Here is a 13,188-nt window from a genome sequence, read left to right as displayed (position 1 = left end):
TTTCTTACCTGTCGGGAGGTTGAACATTCCATCTCCTCCAAACTAGACCTCAACCCAGCCCACCGTGGCTCGAACGGGACCCTCACGGCGATGCCGAGTCTGACGCCAGGTGCTTTCCATCACACCCCTCACTGCTTTTATTTGGGAGGATTTGAGAGGAGACGGTTCTTGTGCAGGTCGGCCAGCAAAGAAACAACAGCCTTTGTTTGGGAGACTGCTCTCATCCAAATAGGAATACATGATTATTCTGTGTACGTCTGTGTTTTGTCACACACATCTGTCCGCTTCAGTGACAGCGTATTTGTCACAGTGCGTGTCAGGCTGTTGGGATGTGGTTTCTCATGTGGGTAAAAAGGGAAATTTGGAGATTGGGGTGCCACCACTTGTGGCATCAAGGATACAAGAGTGAAGAAAAAAAAAAAGAAAAAAAAACTTGGTGTGGGTGCTTTACAGGAAGGTTGCGTTCGTCTGCACTGAGCCATCCCATTTATGTGTGAGTCTGTGCGTGCAGCTGAGCAGAGACAGACAGACAGATGGTTGAATAAGAGATAGGACGACAGGCCTCCGCTCCACTTTATGGGATCCGTTAATAAGAAGCAGGTGTCAGAATTTACCCAAGAATAACATCAACATTTCAGAACTTCAGGAGTTTTTCCATTTCTTTTAAATATATGCGTAGTTTGTCTCCAGTTGAAGAAGCAGACTATGTTGATCAGGTATGTTCATTTTCTTCTAGCAATTCAGATTAACTAATGTTAATTGTAAGATGTGCACTGTTAATGAATGCAGGTTAAATATTTGTAATTACAGCATATTTATTAACAGTGTTTTTGGCGCACGTGAGACAAACCAAATGCCTCACATTCATGCTCAAATGTGACCCTTCTGTCAGAATACAACAAGTCAACAAAGTTATCAACCATGTTGATGGTTCGTCATAGCAAATAATATTCTATTTATTCATATCCATATTGACAGAAACATGTCACAACAGTGCATTAATTATTATAGCAGCGGGTTTGTTGGTCACATATGAAAAAAATGAAGGTAAAACATAGTTCAATAATTATATTGTGCGATACAAGAGATGCTCAGGCATTGAATTTAAAATGTTGAAAGGAAGAAAAAGGGCACATGTTTTGGTTATGCATGCAAAACATTATTGATATCTTCAATAGCTTTTATTTGAAATAGGTGAATGTGTGTATTAAAATGGAATTAGCAGTGTACATTTGAAATATAGTACCTTTAAAAGTGCCCCTCACACATACACACAACCAAATGCAGGGTATACAGATGTTTAACCACCAGTTTAAATGAAAGCTTTAAGGTTCATTTAAGGTCGTTATCAACCTATTAAATTCTGTTCCATGAGGAGAAGACATGTTAATGGATGTCAGTTTGAAGCCTGAAGTGGTTTGAATTCACTATAAAAATGTTTTTGTTGTCTAGAGCTTTCCTGAGGTTTTGTGTTTGAAATCAAATGCATGGAAATAATTGCTGCTCTGTTAGAGTTCAGTCAGAATGAGCAAAACAGTTTTCCCAAAGCTGCCTGCTGTGCTCGTCCTGGGCCCGGTCTGCCTGCGCAGCGCGCTGTTCTCCCGCAGATTGTCTTATCAGCGGTGGGCATAGCTGCAGCCTGGGGCGGCTAATGGGAGGAGCCAACTGTAGCAAATCATTCTGTCTTTTTCTCCAAACTACACCCAAACAGCCATTTATGTGCGCTGACAGCTTCATGCATCATGAAAAAAAAGGTTCATTCATTGTTATGTGGTTTTAATTTGCCCTGACATCTTGGTCATAACTCTACATGTTCCCCACCAGTGTGACACAGAGGAAGAGCAGCCGGTCCTGAATGTGTTCCACAGCCAACTATGTTCTCCCTCTGAGGAGAACCTGCGAGGTAGGCCCACACAAGCCACTTGCACAAATTCCACTTCAGCTTCTGTTCACATCAGCACTTTTTTTATTTCCCCCCCTCAAGATATTAACAGCTCCCGGGAAGCTGTGCGGAGGAGCGCCCATGACAGCTAATTTCCCTGGAGCCAGGCCACATGGAACCCTTCACGACTGCGAGATGGACGTGACTTGGCAGGAGCTGATGGCCATTACCGAGCTGCAGGTAGCTGTTCATCACCCCTCCCAGTGTAAAGACGGGGCCTCCCGTTCAGCACAGACTCGTCGCCCACTGTATCATTGTTGACGCCTCTGTGGGGAATGAATCTCCCCAGTTGATTTTAATCTGTGCTGTAAAAAAAGGTTGAACTGTCCAGAGTTCAATGCAGACACAACTTCCATAATCGCTACGGTAACTGTTGAAAAGGCAATACGCGTGCAGTTAAGGAAGACAACAATGGCCCATTTGATTAATGTTAGAACGAAGCGATTGTGAGCGGGGGAAAGTGCTGTATGTTGCTCGTGGCCCCCTGTACGGCACAATACTCATCTGTTCCACGGTGAAACCTGATCACCTGTACCAACGCCCTTCATAGGCTCTGGGTGGCATTCTGAAGGTCCTCTATGATGAATCAGATTGATTTCCCCCACTTATAAGGACATAGGCTTATGTATATGTTTTCATTCATGTCATTTTTTTTGTTTTTTCCTAATAGTTCGATGCTCCTGCTGAAGGTTCCTTTGAGGCAATGCAGTACCAGAGTATGGAAGCCATGGCCCCTATGGGAGGGTATGGGATGCCCTCGTCCCATTCCGCGCTTCCTCCTGCCCCAAGCGACAATTACAACAGATGTTACCACGACGAAGTGCCTCTAGGTCACCGTTTGGGTGGCAACACGGAGGCAATGTACAGCCACGCAGAGACCCAGCTGAGCCAGAGAGTCCTCCCGGCGCCCTCTCACCCGCAGCTGTCGGTCATGGCCCCCGGGGAACAGAACACTTTTCCAGCCACAGGTCAGGTTCAGAGAGGGCCCAGCGCTCACTTCTCTCAGGGTCCGAGTCAGCACATGCTGTGGAGCGTGCACGAGCAGGCGCTGCACACTCGCTCAGCTGACGATTTGGAGTCGGATTCCGGACTGTCGCTGGGCTCCAGTCCATCTTTGGCCTCTCCGGATTACCCCGGAGGCAGCGGGGCTCCGTGTTACCAGAGTGCAGAGATGGGCCCAACTTACAGCGACGGCGAGGCGGACATGACTGAGCGTGTCCAAACCGCACGCATTCATTACTCCATGGAGTACCAGAGCCAGTGCCACACGTACGTACAGTCTGCTGGACACCCGTCTAATTTCGCCACACAACCAGTTGTAGCTCATGCACAGACTCACTGGTCCACCAAAGAACCAGACCAGACAGCTGCTGTCAACAGCCTGTATGTTGATCCTGGAGTGTCCAGCAGAGGGAGTCCACACCCCAGCAGCTTCCCAAAACCACAAGCCAGCGTCTCCACTCCACTGAGCAGGGACGAGCGCAGAGCCAAGGCCCTGAAGATCCCGTTCCCCATGGACCAGATCATCAATCTGCCCGTAGACGACTTTAATGAGCTCCTGACGCAGTACACACTGACCGACACTCAGCTGGCGCTGGTGAGGGACATCAGGAGGAGAGGGAAGAACAAGGTGGCGGCTCAGAACTGCAGGAAAAGAAAGCTCGAGAGCATCATTCACCTCGAAACCGAGCTGAACCAGCTTCAGACCCAAAGGGAGCTTCTGTCAAAGCAAAGGTTCGAGTTCACACGCAGCCTGGCTTTCATCAAACGCCGGCTCTCGGACCTGTACTCTCAGGTGTTCTCTCGCCTGAGGGATGAGGATGGACAGCCATACTCGGTAGAGGACTACGCTCTACAGCAGACGCCAGATGGAAAAGTATATTTGGTGCCTCACAGTATGAAGACTTGGGGCAAACTTGATACCTTTGCAGCAGACCTGCTGCCCAACTGTGCCAACTGATGGGCACCTTCACGAATAGCCATGCCAGTATGACTTCTTACAAAGAACCACAGGAGGTTATTAAAAGATTAAAAATCACTTTATTTAAAATACAATAAAAAGACTGCACAGCAGTCATGTCGTCGACACCAGTGTGATCAGTTCATGCAGCAAACCTATGAAACGGGGGGGGGGGGTGCGCTGTTAAAAAACAACCATTGAAAGATGAAACTGGTAATGCATGGACGGTGTGTACCTGCGAGCCATTGTCACTGAAATGAAGTCAGGGTTTGGATGCCACTGCGGAGTTTCCTGAAAATCAGAAAATTTGCAATAAGTCAAACAGGAGGTCCGTTAAATACTGCTAACTGCATGCAATGTTGTAGTGCCTGCCCATTTAGGACAATATTATTTCATCTGTAGGCCAAACAAGTGTTACATTACTGGGCTACAGATCTCACTATCAGCTACACAACAAAAGAGATACTGTCAGTAGTTGAGAAGTCTGGTCTTACCTACAGACAACACTTAAGCCTTTCGGTAGCTGCTGTCTGCTAGCCTCAGGCTTCTGCTCTCACTCTCCCCTGCTTCAATGATCCTGGCGATGGGTTTTGCTACTTCTCTCCCTCAGCTGGCTTCCATGGCTAGCCTTAAAGACTGCATGTGAGCTAGCATCCTCCAGATGATGAACTCAGGATAGCGAGGATATGGAATTGTCCGTTTGAACTAGTTTAGCACTGTTCTCCAATCACTGGGTAGATTTAATTCTCTCAACTCCTTCCACAGATGCATAGTGCGACCTTTAACCCCCCTTATCAAATGAACCCTCCCTTCTCCCAGTCGAAAGAGGCTAACAAGACTGTAGAAAAAAAAAACTGAAATTTTATTTCAGAGTATGATGGTGCATTTACAAATAAAACCAGACATTAAAGAAAGATCTACATAAAAACCTTATTGGAATGCTTAGTTTCCAGAAACATGAACAAACGTAAATGAACACCCTCCATGATTTATCTACTTTTCATCTCTTCAGTTCAACAGCTGTAACCTGCCACAACTGTTTGGCTGAGCAGATTAGGAGGTAAACCTGCAGCTGTCCTGTTTCCTTGCTCTCCTCGCTCTCCTAAGTACTCAGTCCTGTTGAACAATATGGAACAACATTGTAGTGTTAACTGTGCACTGACTTGGTACCACCTGAGATCCAGATACATTTCATTAGCTGCACTTAAGTCCCTGCAACGACGAACTTGCGCTTCATGATAGTGTCGTTCGGCCTCGTCTGTACTCACCTTCACAGCTCAGAATCTTCCTCCACGGCCATATCCACTATTGCCGGACCCTCCTCCATAACCACCTGGGGGCAATAGACTCATTGGAAACGATGCAGGAAAATTGACACCAATTAACGCGTCGCCCGCATCTTACCAAAGCTTCTTCCGCCGCCTCCCCCAAAGCTCTTCATCGGACCAAAGTTGGATGACTGGGATTCGTAGTGGCCCATGTTGTAGTTGTTTCCTCCACCTCCGCAGTTACCTGCAAGCACAGGTCAGTGAGCTCAGCTGCATCCATCCACCATTTAAAAAAAAAAAAAAAAGCTGTGAGGCCACAACACGTACTATAGCCGCCGTTGTCATAACCGTTTCCTCCTCCATAGCCGCCGCCGCCACCCTGGTTATAACCTTGGTTATACCCTCTGTTACCCCCATTATAACCACCAGGGCCTCCTCCATAGCCTGCAAGATAAACGCCATCAACAAGATGTCAGACACGAGACACAGACACTTTTGATTGGTAGCTTACCGCCGTCGCCTCCATTACAGTTGTAAGGACTGTCGTTATATCGACTTCTGCCGCCTGAAAAGAAACACAGGTGTTGACGCTGTACACGCTCACGTTACGGTGCACCACGCTGTGCCAGTCTTACCCTGACTGAAGCCTCTGTCATAATCGTAGGGCCTTCCATTGCTACGACTGCCTAAACGAAGACAGAGCCATTAACAATTTGTCGGCATGTTCTGGGCAATCTGAGTGGAACAAGAACCTACCTCCTCTCATGCCCGTTCCCGCCCCTGAAGTCTGCATTTCCTGCCTCGTGAGGGCCTTCCTCACTTCACAATTGTGGGAGTTGATTGTGTGGTATTTTTGAACTATTTAAAAATAACAAAAAATGCATTTCAACTTTGAAGCCTTTGCAGTTTAGATAAATCGGGATTTGCAGGATTAACACTTACTGACAATCCGGTCGACTGGATCGTGGTCGTCGAAGGTCACAAAAGCAAATCCTCTCTTCTTCCCACTGTTACGGTCGGTTATAATGTCGATGATTTCAATTTTGCCAAAGCGCTCAAAGTAATCGCGTATGTGCGACTCCTCCGTGTCTTCCTTAATTCCGCCAACAAAGATCTTTTTCACCGTGACGTGGGCCCCCGGTCGGTTTGAGTCCTGCAATAGTTGGAAACGCACATTCTTCCAAAACAGAAACTCCAGGTGAATCCAGCACGCGGGCCCGTTGAACAGAAACATACCTCCCGGGAAACAGCACGCTTGGGCTCAACGACTCTGCCGTCGACCTTATGCGGACGGGCCGTCATGGCTAAATCGACCTCGTCTACCGATGAGTAGGTCACGAAACCAAAGCCTCTGGATCTCTTGCTGTTGGGATCCCTCATGACCTAAATGGCACCAATCACAGTTAACAATAGATAACAAGGGTCTCCGACATTGCGTTGAGTGTTGGGGGGAGAAACTCACCACACAGTCTGTAAGCGTCCCCCATTGTTCAAAATGGGCCCTCAGGCTCTCATCTGTAGTCTCGAAGCTCAAACCTCCAATGAACAGCTTGCGCAGCTGCTCTGGTTCGCGGGGAACCTGCAAAGACAACAGCGCCTTCGTTATTACCAGAGCATTTTAAATTTAAGGCAGCATCTCTGGTGCATCCTGCCTCTCCGTGGTGCAGAGCTCCAACTAGCACGCAGCATCCATTGTTGGAGCTCGGGCGTGATGTGCACCTTCAGAGACGGTGGATGCCCCGTTAATGCCGAGAAACGGGGGCATAGATTAAATGAACCGTCTGGGTGCTCTAAAATGGCGGTTTTACACAGCATTAAAGCTGGGCTGGATGTGAAAAGGCGACCTCATAGCGTGCCTTTCTCCCCCCCGACAAAGGCGAAGGATCGTCCAGGCCCAACGCAGCACCGCCGCCGCAGCGGCGCCGTAGGCCGCAATATCGGGTCACCACCGACCTGTCGGTGCCGCCGCCGAAGCTACAACAATAGAACACGAGGTCCAGCTGCGAGAAAATGGCGGCTTTGACCCGATCAATGGTGCAAATATGCTCATAACGGTCTGTAGCTGCGAGCCGCCGCCGCCGCAGCACCGACCGCTTCTAACCCGACTGAAGTAGGAGCAAGATGGGAACAAGGAAATCGAGTACTCACGTCTTTAGACATGTTTTAAACCAATCCCCGGTGCGTCAGATTTAACGATGATCCGAGCCTGCCGAGCTGCTGGTCAGCAGTAGAAATAGCGAGGAACCCGCCTCCGGCAGCCGGGTATTGGTCGGTGCTTCCCGCTGCAGTCTGTCGTCATCAACTACCGAATCATGCCGAACCACGGTCCGTCAATCAATCGCCAGCGCCAATTACAAGCAAGAAGGCGTGCATTTGTGCCACATCCGTCGACAGAAATATAAAAATAGAGCTTTTAATGGTCCCGTTAATTCCACATCTGCCCTCGTTAAAACACTGTAAAGTCCCAATAAACCTCCCGAATCATCTCACCTTCACCATAGGTTTCACGCCCGCCCGCGATACCCGATTTGCTAATATAATTCTTTCTGATGCATTGCGACACAGATGTCTAGGATTAATTTAAAGATCCTGCTGTACATTGAACAGCCTGGTCGTTTAACCCCCCCACCCCCATCCCCGGTCACCCTGCTCATCCCCGGGCAGCAGCTGACCGAGGGGCGGGGATGCTCATTGTGCGCCTCGAACCCGCGTTTTTCTACGTGCAGCGTCTAATGTTCCGGGCTAGACGCTAAAGAAACCGTGTTGCTTTGCTGCACCGATCCCTGGTTCACTATTAACACTAAGCTACAGTATTTCCGAAGGCTGCTGGTGCCCGGTGGTCTGCGCACACAGAAGGGTAAGGCCGTTTGCTCCCAATGTTTCCGGCTTTCATTGATTCGTTCGATTCCCTTCGGCGGACGAATCGTTAGCTTATAAAAGCGTTAGCCTGGATGCTCCGGCGGTTAGCACGTTTGCCTCAAATGTCCATTTGTTTGCTTTAGGAAGCTCTATGGAATCTCTCTGTGCACGTAGTGCATTCCTGTCAACATTGTCCAGTCGTTTCAGACAATTACTAAATAAATGGTCGCTTTCCAAAGGCCTTTAGGTAACTGCTAAGTTTGTTTGTTGTTCCTGGTGACTGTAGCACATTTGACCCATGGCAACGAAATTGCTGCGTTTGTCAGCAAAATACTGGACCAAGTTAACTATCGCTGGTTCTTGTTTGAGAACTGTTGTTGGGAAAATGTTTCGGCGGTTTTATCTTGTAGTGCAACATAATGAATGGTTTATATTGTGTTTAACGTTAGCTTATCTTCGGCTAGCCTACAGGGGACGGCCTGCTAGCCTGCCACAGCGTCGTGCTCATCAACAATCATTGCAATGGGCAAAAAGTCTCGCGAAGAGGAGTCTTCATCTTCCGATGAAGAGGAATATGTTGTGGAGAAAGTGCTGGATAGGAGAGTGGTGAAAGGAAGGGTTGAGTTCTTCCTTAAGTGGAAAGGATACTCGGAGTAAGTGGTGTGCCAGTTTCTGCATCAGCACCATATACCAATTCAGATTGAACGTCTCTGTTTGAACATGATCAGTGTTATCAGCTAAGGACTGCGTCCGATTTTGAGTCGTATACACTCACAACAAGCTACTTTCTGTAAGAACTGAGATCCTGTTACTGTAATAAGCCAACCAAACCAAAAGGATAGTGAAACTTTGTCTCCTGGTGTTCCTGTCACTTGAGAAGGTTCCCAGGCTCTAAACACTGCAGTGGCTTCTCTGTGTGGATGCTCATCTGTTGCTCTGTGTGCTTCCACAGCAAGCACAACACATGGGAGCCGGAGAAGAACCTGGACTGTCCCGAGCTCATTGCTGAATTCATGAAAACATACAAGAAGAACAGCAGCTCCAGTTCTACGCCGAGCGGTGGAGGCGGCAAATCCAGCATGAGCTCAACGGCACGCCCCAAAGACCCAGGTTCTGCGAAGAAGAGGAGCTCGGACGATGAGGAAGAGGGTGGCAGTAAATCCAAAAAGAAGAAAGAGGTAGATAGTGCGGCCACACAATGGTGGTTGTTGCTGACTTTCATGCAAATAGATGAGAGTAATTATGGGGTTTCAGCCTGTGCTGGGTTGGTATCTGTTGGGAAGCAGCTGATACTAACAGCATAGTTTCACACTCCACGTGTGAGGTTAACGCCTTTTACTGGTTTGGTGCTCAGATTCATTTTAGCAGAAAGGACCATACTTCGAAAGAGAGGCAAATGACCTCTGACCCTTTGCTAAAACCCCTGCTGGTTTCAGGTGTTCGGTTTATTTTAGGTTCGACTTCCAGGGGTGGAATCAGAGTTTTGTTGACTTGGATTAACGGTCACTGGATGCATTTGATTGGTTTTAATAAAGACGTTATTCCACAGCTGAGATTTTCTTTCTTTGAACTGTAATAATATTGTTTTCTTTGCTTTTTAAGGACGACGTTCTAGTTGCACGTGGATTTGAGCGAGGGCTTGAGCCGGAGAAAATTATAGGTGCAACGGACTCGTGTGGAGACCTGATGTTTCTCATGAAGTGGTAGGTTTGATTACGCGTGGTGCAAAATAAAATATTCCACTAATATTTCCACGGGACGCTGGGACGGGGAACAGCAAATGTGCAAACATGACAGATTCTATTTGTTGTGCACCCACGTGCAGAGGCTTTTAGCCCACTGTGAATGACTGTAAATCCCATATTTTGCTGGTGTGTTGGGCAGAACCTGCCATTATTTTAGCTTCTCCTGGACAGTGGGATGAATGTCCAGCTCAGGCAACTGCCCTGGTTTCTTAATTTAATCAGAATTTTTAGTTGATTATTGGATATAAGAATATTAAATCAGTTTTGTTGTAATTGTCTTGATATTGCAAAACGGTGTGTTTTGTTGTTTTAGTGTTTATTCACTTTTTTCTGGTTTTGAGGCTGTTTGTTTCCCACTGTTTCTCCATTGAGATGCTCTTTGGACCATTCCTCCATCCTACACGTTGTAATGGTGCAATTCATTGTAGCGGCAGCTTTCTGTGCCAAATTGCTGGAGATAGATGACCCATTAACAGTAATAATAGCTTCGCCGTCCATTTATATAGAAACAGTAACCAACCCTGTGATGTTTATTGTCCTTCCGCATTAACTAGACGGATAGTCGTACCTCGTCTCAGTTCAGTCAGGAATCATTGCCTCCAGAGCTGGTATTTACCATTTAATTGTATAAATAATTAATGGCGGCTAAGAGCTCCAACAGTATAAAGCTGCTTAAGAAACCAAAGAAATTTTAAAGCCTTTATTTCAAATAGTTTTTTACTGATGGGGTGCACCAACAGTGTCTCCAGGACTCGTGTCTCAGTGCTATTGCACCCAGACGACCCCCCCCCCCCCCCCCCAGAAAGCCCGTATTACCAACGTAGAGGTCCTCCTCCAGGCTAGAGGAAGAAGGGGGTGCACGGCTTCTGAACTAAATATTTCTAAATAATTAGCTTTCTGTGGCTTCCTGGAAGTCAGAGAACTCACACATTTGGTGACAGTACTGGTGCTCTCTGCCCTCCTGCCATAAAACATTTACACGACCTTCTCCCCCCTGCAGGAAAGACTCAGAGGAGGCCGATCTGGTGCTCGCCAAGGAAGCCAACCACAAATGTCCGCAGATAGTAATAGCCTTCTACGAGGAGCGCCTCACCTGGCACGAAGAGGGGGATAAGAAGGAGAAGGATGCAGTCAGTGCCTGAGCCGCTCACCACTGGAGGAACCTGGGACCTCCTCCGCTGCAGGGACTACCTTGAGTCAGATTTCTGTTTCACACTCGAACCTTCCATCCTCCCACGACCTCACGCCCTACGACATAAACACAGCGGACACAGCCGTGTCACCTCCAACCAGGCCTTCCGGTGCACAGGAGTCCAGGCTGCCGAGAGGGACACCACGCAGGAGACACTGTAGTGACACGGGTGGTATGCTGCTGGGGTTAGGGGTTTCCTCCGGTCTTTCTTTGTAATCTTTACATTTTTGTATTGTCTTGACACTTGATTTAGCGCGCAAGGATGCAGTTGTGTATCAATGACGGACTCACGTCTGCCAAAACACGCCAAGAGTCAGAGATGGCACTGGCTCTTCTTAACTGTGTTTTCTTTTCCTAAGCTTCCATTTTTAATCCATCATGAGGTACATTTCTGTTGAAAGAATCCACTGTCGCCACAGGCAACACAGTCTCAATATTCAGGAACGCTCACAGTACCTTTCCCAGCTCCATTTTAACCTTTTTCTTTTAAAATGGCTCCTGCAGTAGTTAGAATTGTATTAGTTTTTAACTGTCCTGCAGATACAAAAGCTCACATAATGAATTTTAAAAATGACCCCGGCCAATCATATCTTTTTAACTTCGTAAATGACACATGTTCTATTTTTTTATGTTTTTAACTCCTGTTTCCAAATATCTTGTGTGGTCTGTGTTTTGTGTTATTACCATTTGGAAAGACAATAAACTCATTTGGAGCTCTTTTGTACTTTTGTTGTAAATGCAGCTTGGTCTTTGCTCTGATCTCAACCAGACAATCTTAACTCGTTCCTCGCTTCAAGCTCCGGCGTTCGGCAACATTCTGCCCCCTTGTGGCGACGCGGGGCACTGCGACCAAGATTATGACCGCCGCAGTTCAAAGGTGTTTATTTGTGGTAGTCAGTGGTTGTTTTGCGTTGTGTATTAGTTTTAAATATGGGAAATGCTCTTGGCTTATTTTAGAAGTATTTCATTCTAGATTTGAGTATCGGGGTTTTTGACACGTGGAGCTCGCACCTTTTACTCGAGACAACTGCCAGCTTTGTAGTATTTGTGGTGCTCTAATGGATTATTGAAACAACTGTGTAGTATGTCTGTTTAGAAAACTTTTTTTTTTCGTAAAGATGTGAATTACCCATTTGTAAATTTACCTATAATTATTTAATCGCATCCTTGGTTCTTGGGTTATGATTGATCCCAATTAAAGATGTTTTTCAAGCCTTTAGGTTTGGGCACTTCTTTCTGTCCCATTCAACATAACTACTGTCAGCAGCTCTTGGAGATAAAATATGTAAGAGGTTTCAGAACTTTACAGTATTTTAGGGTCGTTCTAATTGAATCAATGGTCTAAGATTAAAACGTGCAGACCTTTGCAAAGGACGCCGCACCACTGGTCTCCAGACAGCAGGTGGCGCTGTTACACCACATCCGTCAAAAACAACATGGACCGTCTTTGTTTGGACGTTACTCATTTAAAACAACGCCAAATATTTTGGGACTATTTTGACTAGAAGGTGTAGTTTAATACATTTCAATTTTGAGGTTTTATTGGCGTCAGATCATGCAAAATTACAGATTACATTATACAGTTTTATGAAAACCATGATTCCCATTTAACATTCAAAGTCATTGACATTATGTATGACATTATTTTAATGTTTGACATTAAAATAACATTTTTTTTTTACATTATTCTAAAAAGTAAATACATTGGTGAGCCCAACAAAAAAGGAGGCAACTATACCAGACAAATTCATCCTTGAGGACAATCTTCCCAGGCTGAGATGATCTGTCCATCATGACGAATGCATGGGATTATTTATTTATTATAATAAATGGATGTCAAGTACCAACAATTTCCTTAATATACTGCTGTGAAGGTGGAGTGTAAGCATTGTACTTCTCTCATCACCCCCTTTTTCTTTCTCACTGCCTTTTATAGTGCCTCTCTCAAAGCACACGCGCGCACAAAGTGCTGCTCAGATACGTCCAAAGTGATGGAATTTTCCGAGCAAAAAGCCTTTTACACTCCAAATGGAATGCAAAGGTCACTAGTAAATTTCCAACCCCTGGGACCATTAAGGCGGGCAAAGGGAGTGAGAGCAGCAGGCTGTTTTATGGAGCCTGGAGCTGTCTGCTGACTAACCCGGGCCAGTGGGTTTGGTTGGGAAAGCCACATGGGCACTCATGGGAGCTGTGCCGGTGATGTGTGTGGCAAATCCAGATAC

General features: G+C 46.5%; 3 protein-coding genes across 5 annotated transcripts; 2 read left to right on the top strand and 1 right to left on the bottom strand.

Annotated features, from left to right (window-relative positions):
* Window positions 1–491: 491 nt before the first annotated feature.
* Window positions 492–4,028, top strand: nfe2 (nuclear factor, erythroid 2). Its single transcript, XM_057039728.1, has 4 exons — window positions 492–716; window positions 1,825–1,903; window positions 1,985–2,122; window positions 2,613–4,028. The coding sequence occupies exons 2-4, from the start codon at window positions 1,856–1,858 to the stop codon at window positions 3,900–3,902; spliced, it is 1,476 nt and encodes a 491-aa protein (XP_056895708.1). The 5' UTR covers window positions 492–716; window positions 1,825–1,855; the 3' UTR covers window positions 3,903–4,028.
* On the bottom strand, window positions 3,960–7,473 carry hnrnpa1b (heterogeneous nuclear ribonucleoprotein A1b). Of its 3 annotated transcripts, XR_008951588.1 has the most exons (13): window positions 7,319–7,473; window positions 6,633–6,749; window positions 6,407–6,553; window positions 6,113–6,323; window positions 5,927–6,028; window positions 5,806–5,856; window positions 5,682–5,735; window positions 5,498–5,614; window positions 5,307–5,414; window positions 5,171–5,235; window positions 4,397–5,018; window positions 4,138–4,193; window positions 3,960–4,057 (listed from the first exon to the last, which is right to left on the bottom strand). XR_008951588.1 is itself a non-coding variant. In XM_057039729.1 (11 exons), exons 1-10 carry the CDS (start codon window positions 7,328–7,330, stop codon window positions 5,180–5,182), a joined length of 975 nt encoding a protein of 324 aa, XP_056895709.1. In that variant the 5' UTR covers window positions 7,331–7,473; the 3' UTR covers window positions 4,083–4,193; window positions 5,171–5,179. The 3 variants fall into 3 exon arrangements, 1 of the variants encoding a protein (XP_056895709.1); XR_008951589.1 differs by lacking the exon at window positions 4,397–5,018; XM_057039729.1 differs by lacking the exons at window positions 3,960–4,057; window positions 4,397–5,018 and having other exon boundaries at window positions 4,083–4,193.
* Window positions 7,474–7,829: 356 nt separating this feature from the next.
* Window positions 7,830–12,185, top strand: cbx5 (chromobox homolog 5 (HP1 alpha homolog, Drosophila)). Its single transcript, XM_057039735.1, has 5 exons — window positions 7,830–8,027; window positions 8,494–8,682; window positions 8,982–9,207; window positions 9,632–9,732; window positions 10,775–12,185. Exons 2-5 carry the CDS (start codon window positions 8,552–8,554, stop codon window positions 10,914–10,916), a joined length of 600 nt encoding a protein of 199 aa, XP_056895715.1. The 5' UTR covers window positions 7,830–8,027; window positions 8,494–8,551; the 3' UTR covers window positions 10,917–12,185.
* Window positions 12,186–13,188: the final 1,003 nt, after the last annotated feature.

The sequence above is a fragment of the Takifugu flavidus genome, chromosome 8 (genome assembly GCF_003711565.1).
Source record: "Takifugu flavidus isolate HTHZ2018 chromosome 8, ASM371156v2, whole genome shotgun sequence".
NCBI lineage: Eukaryota > Metazoa > Chordata > Actinopteri > Tetraodontiformes > Tetraodontidae > Takifugu > Takifugu flavidus.
The sequence above is the reverse complement of the archived record's forward strand: the minus strand, read 5'-3'. Positions and strand labels throughout refer to the sequence as shown.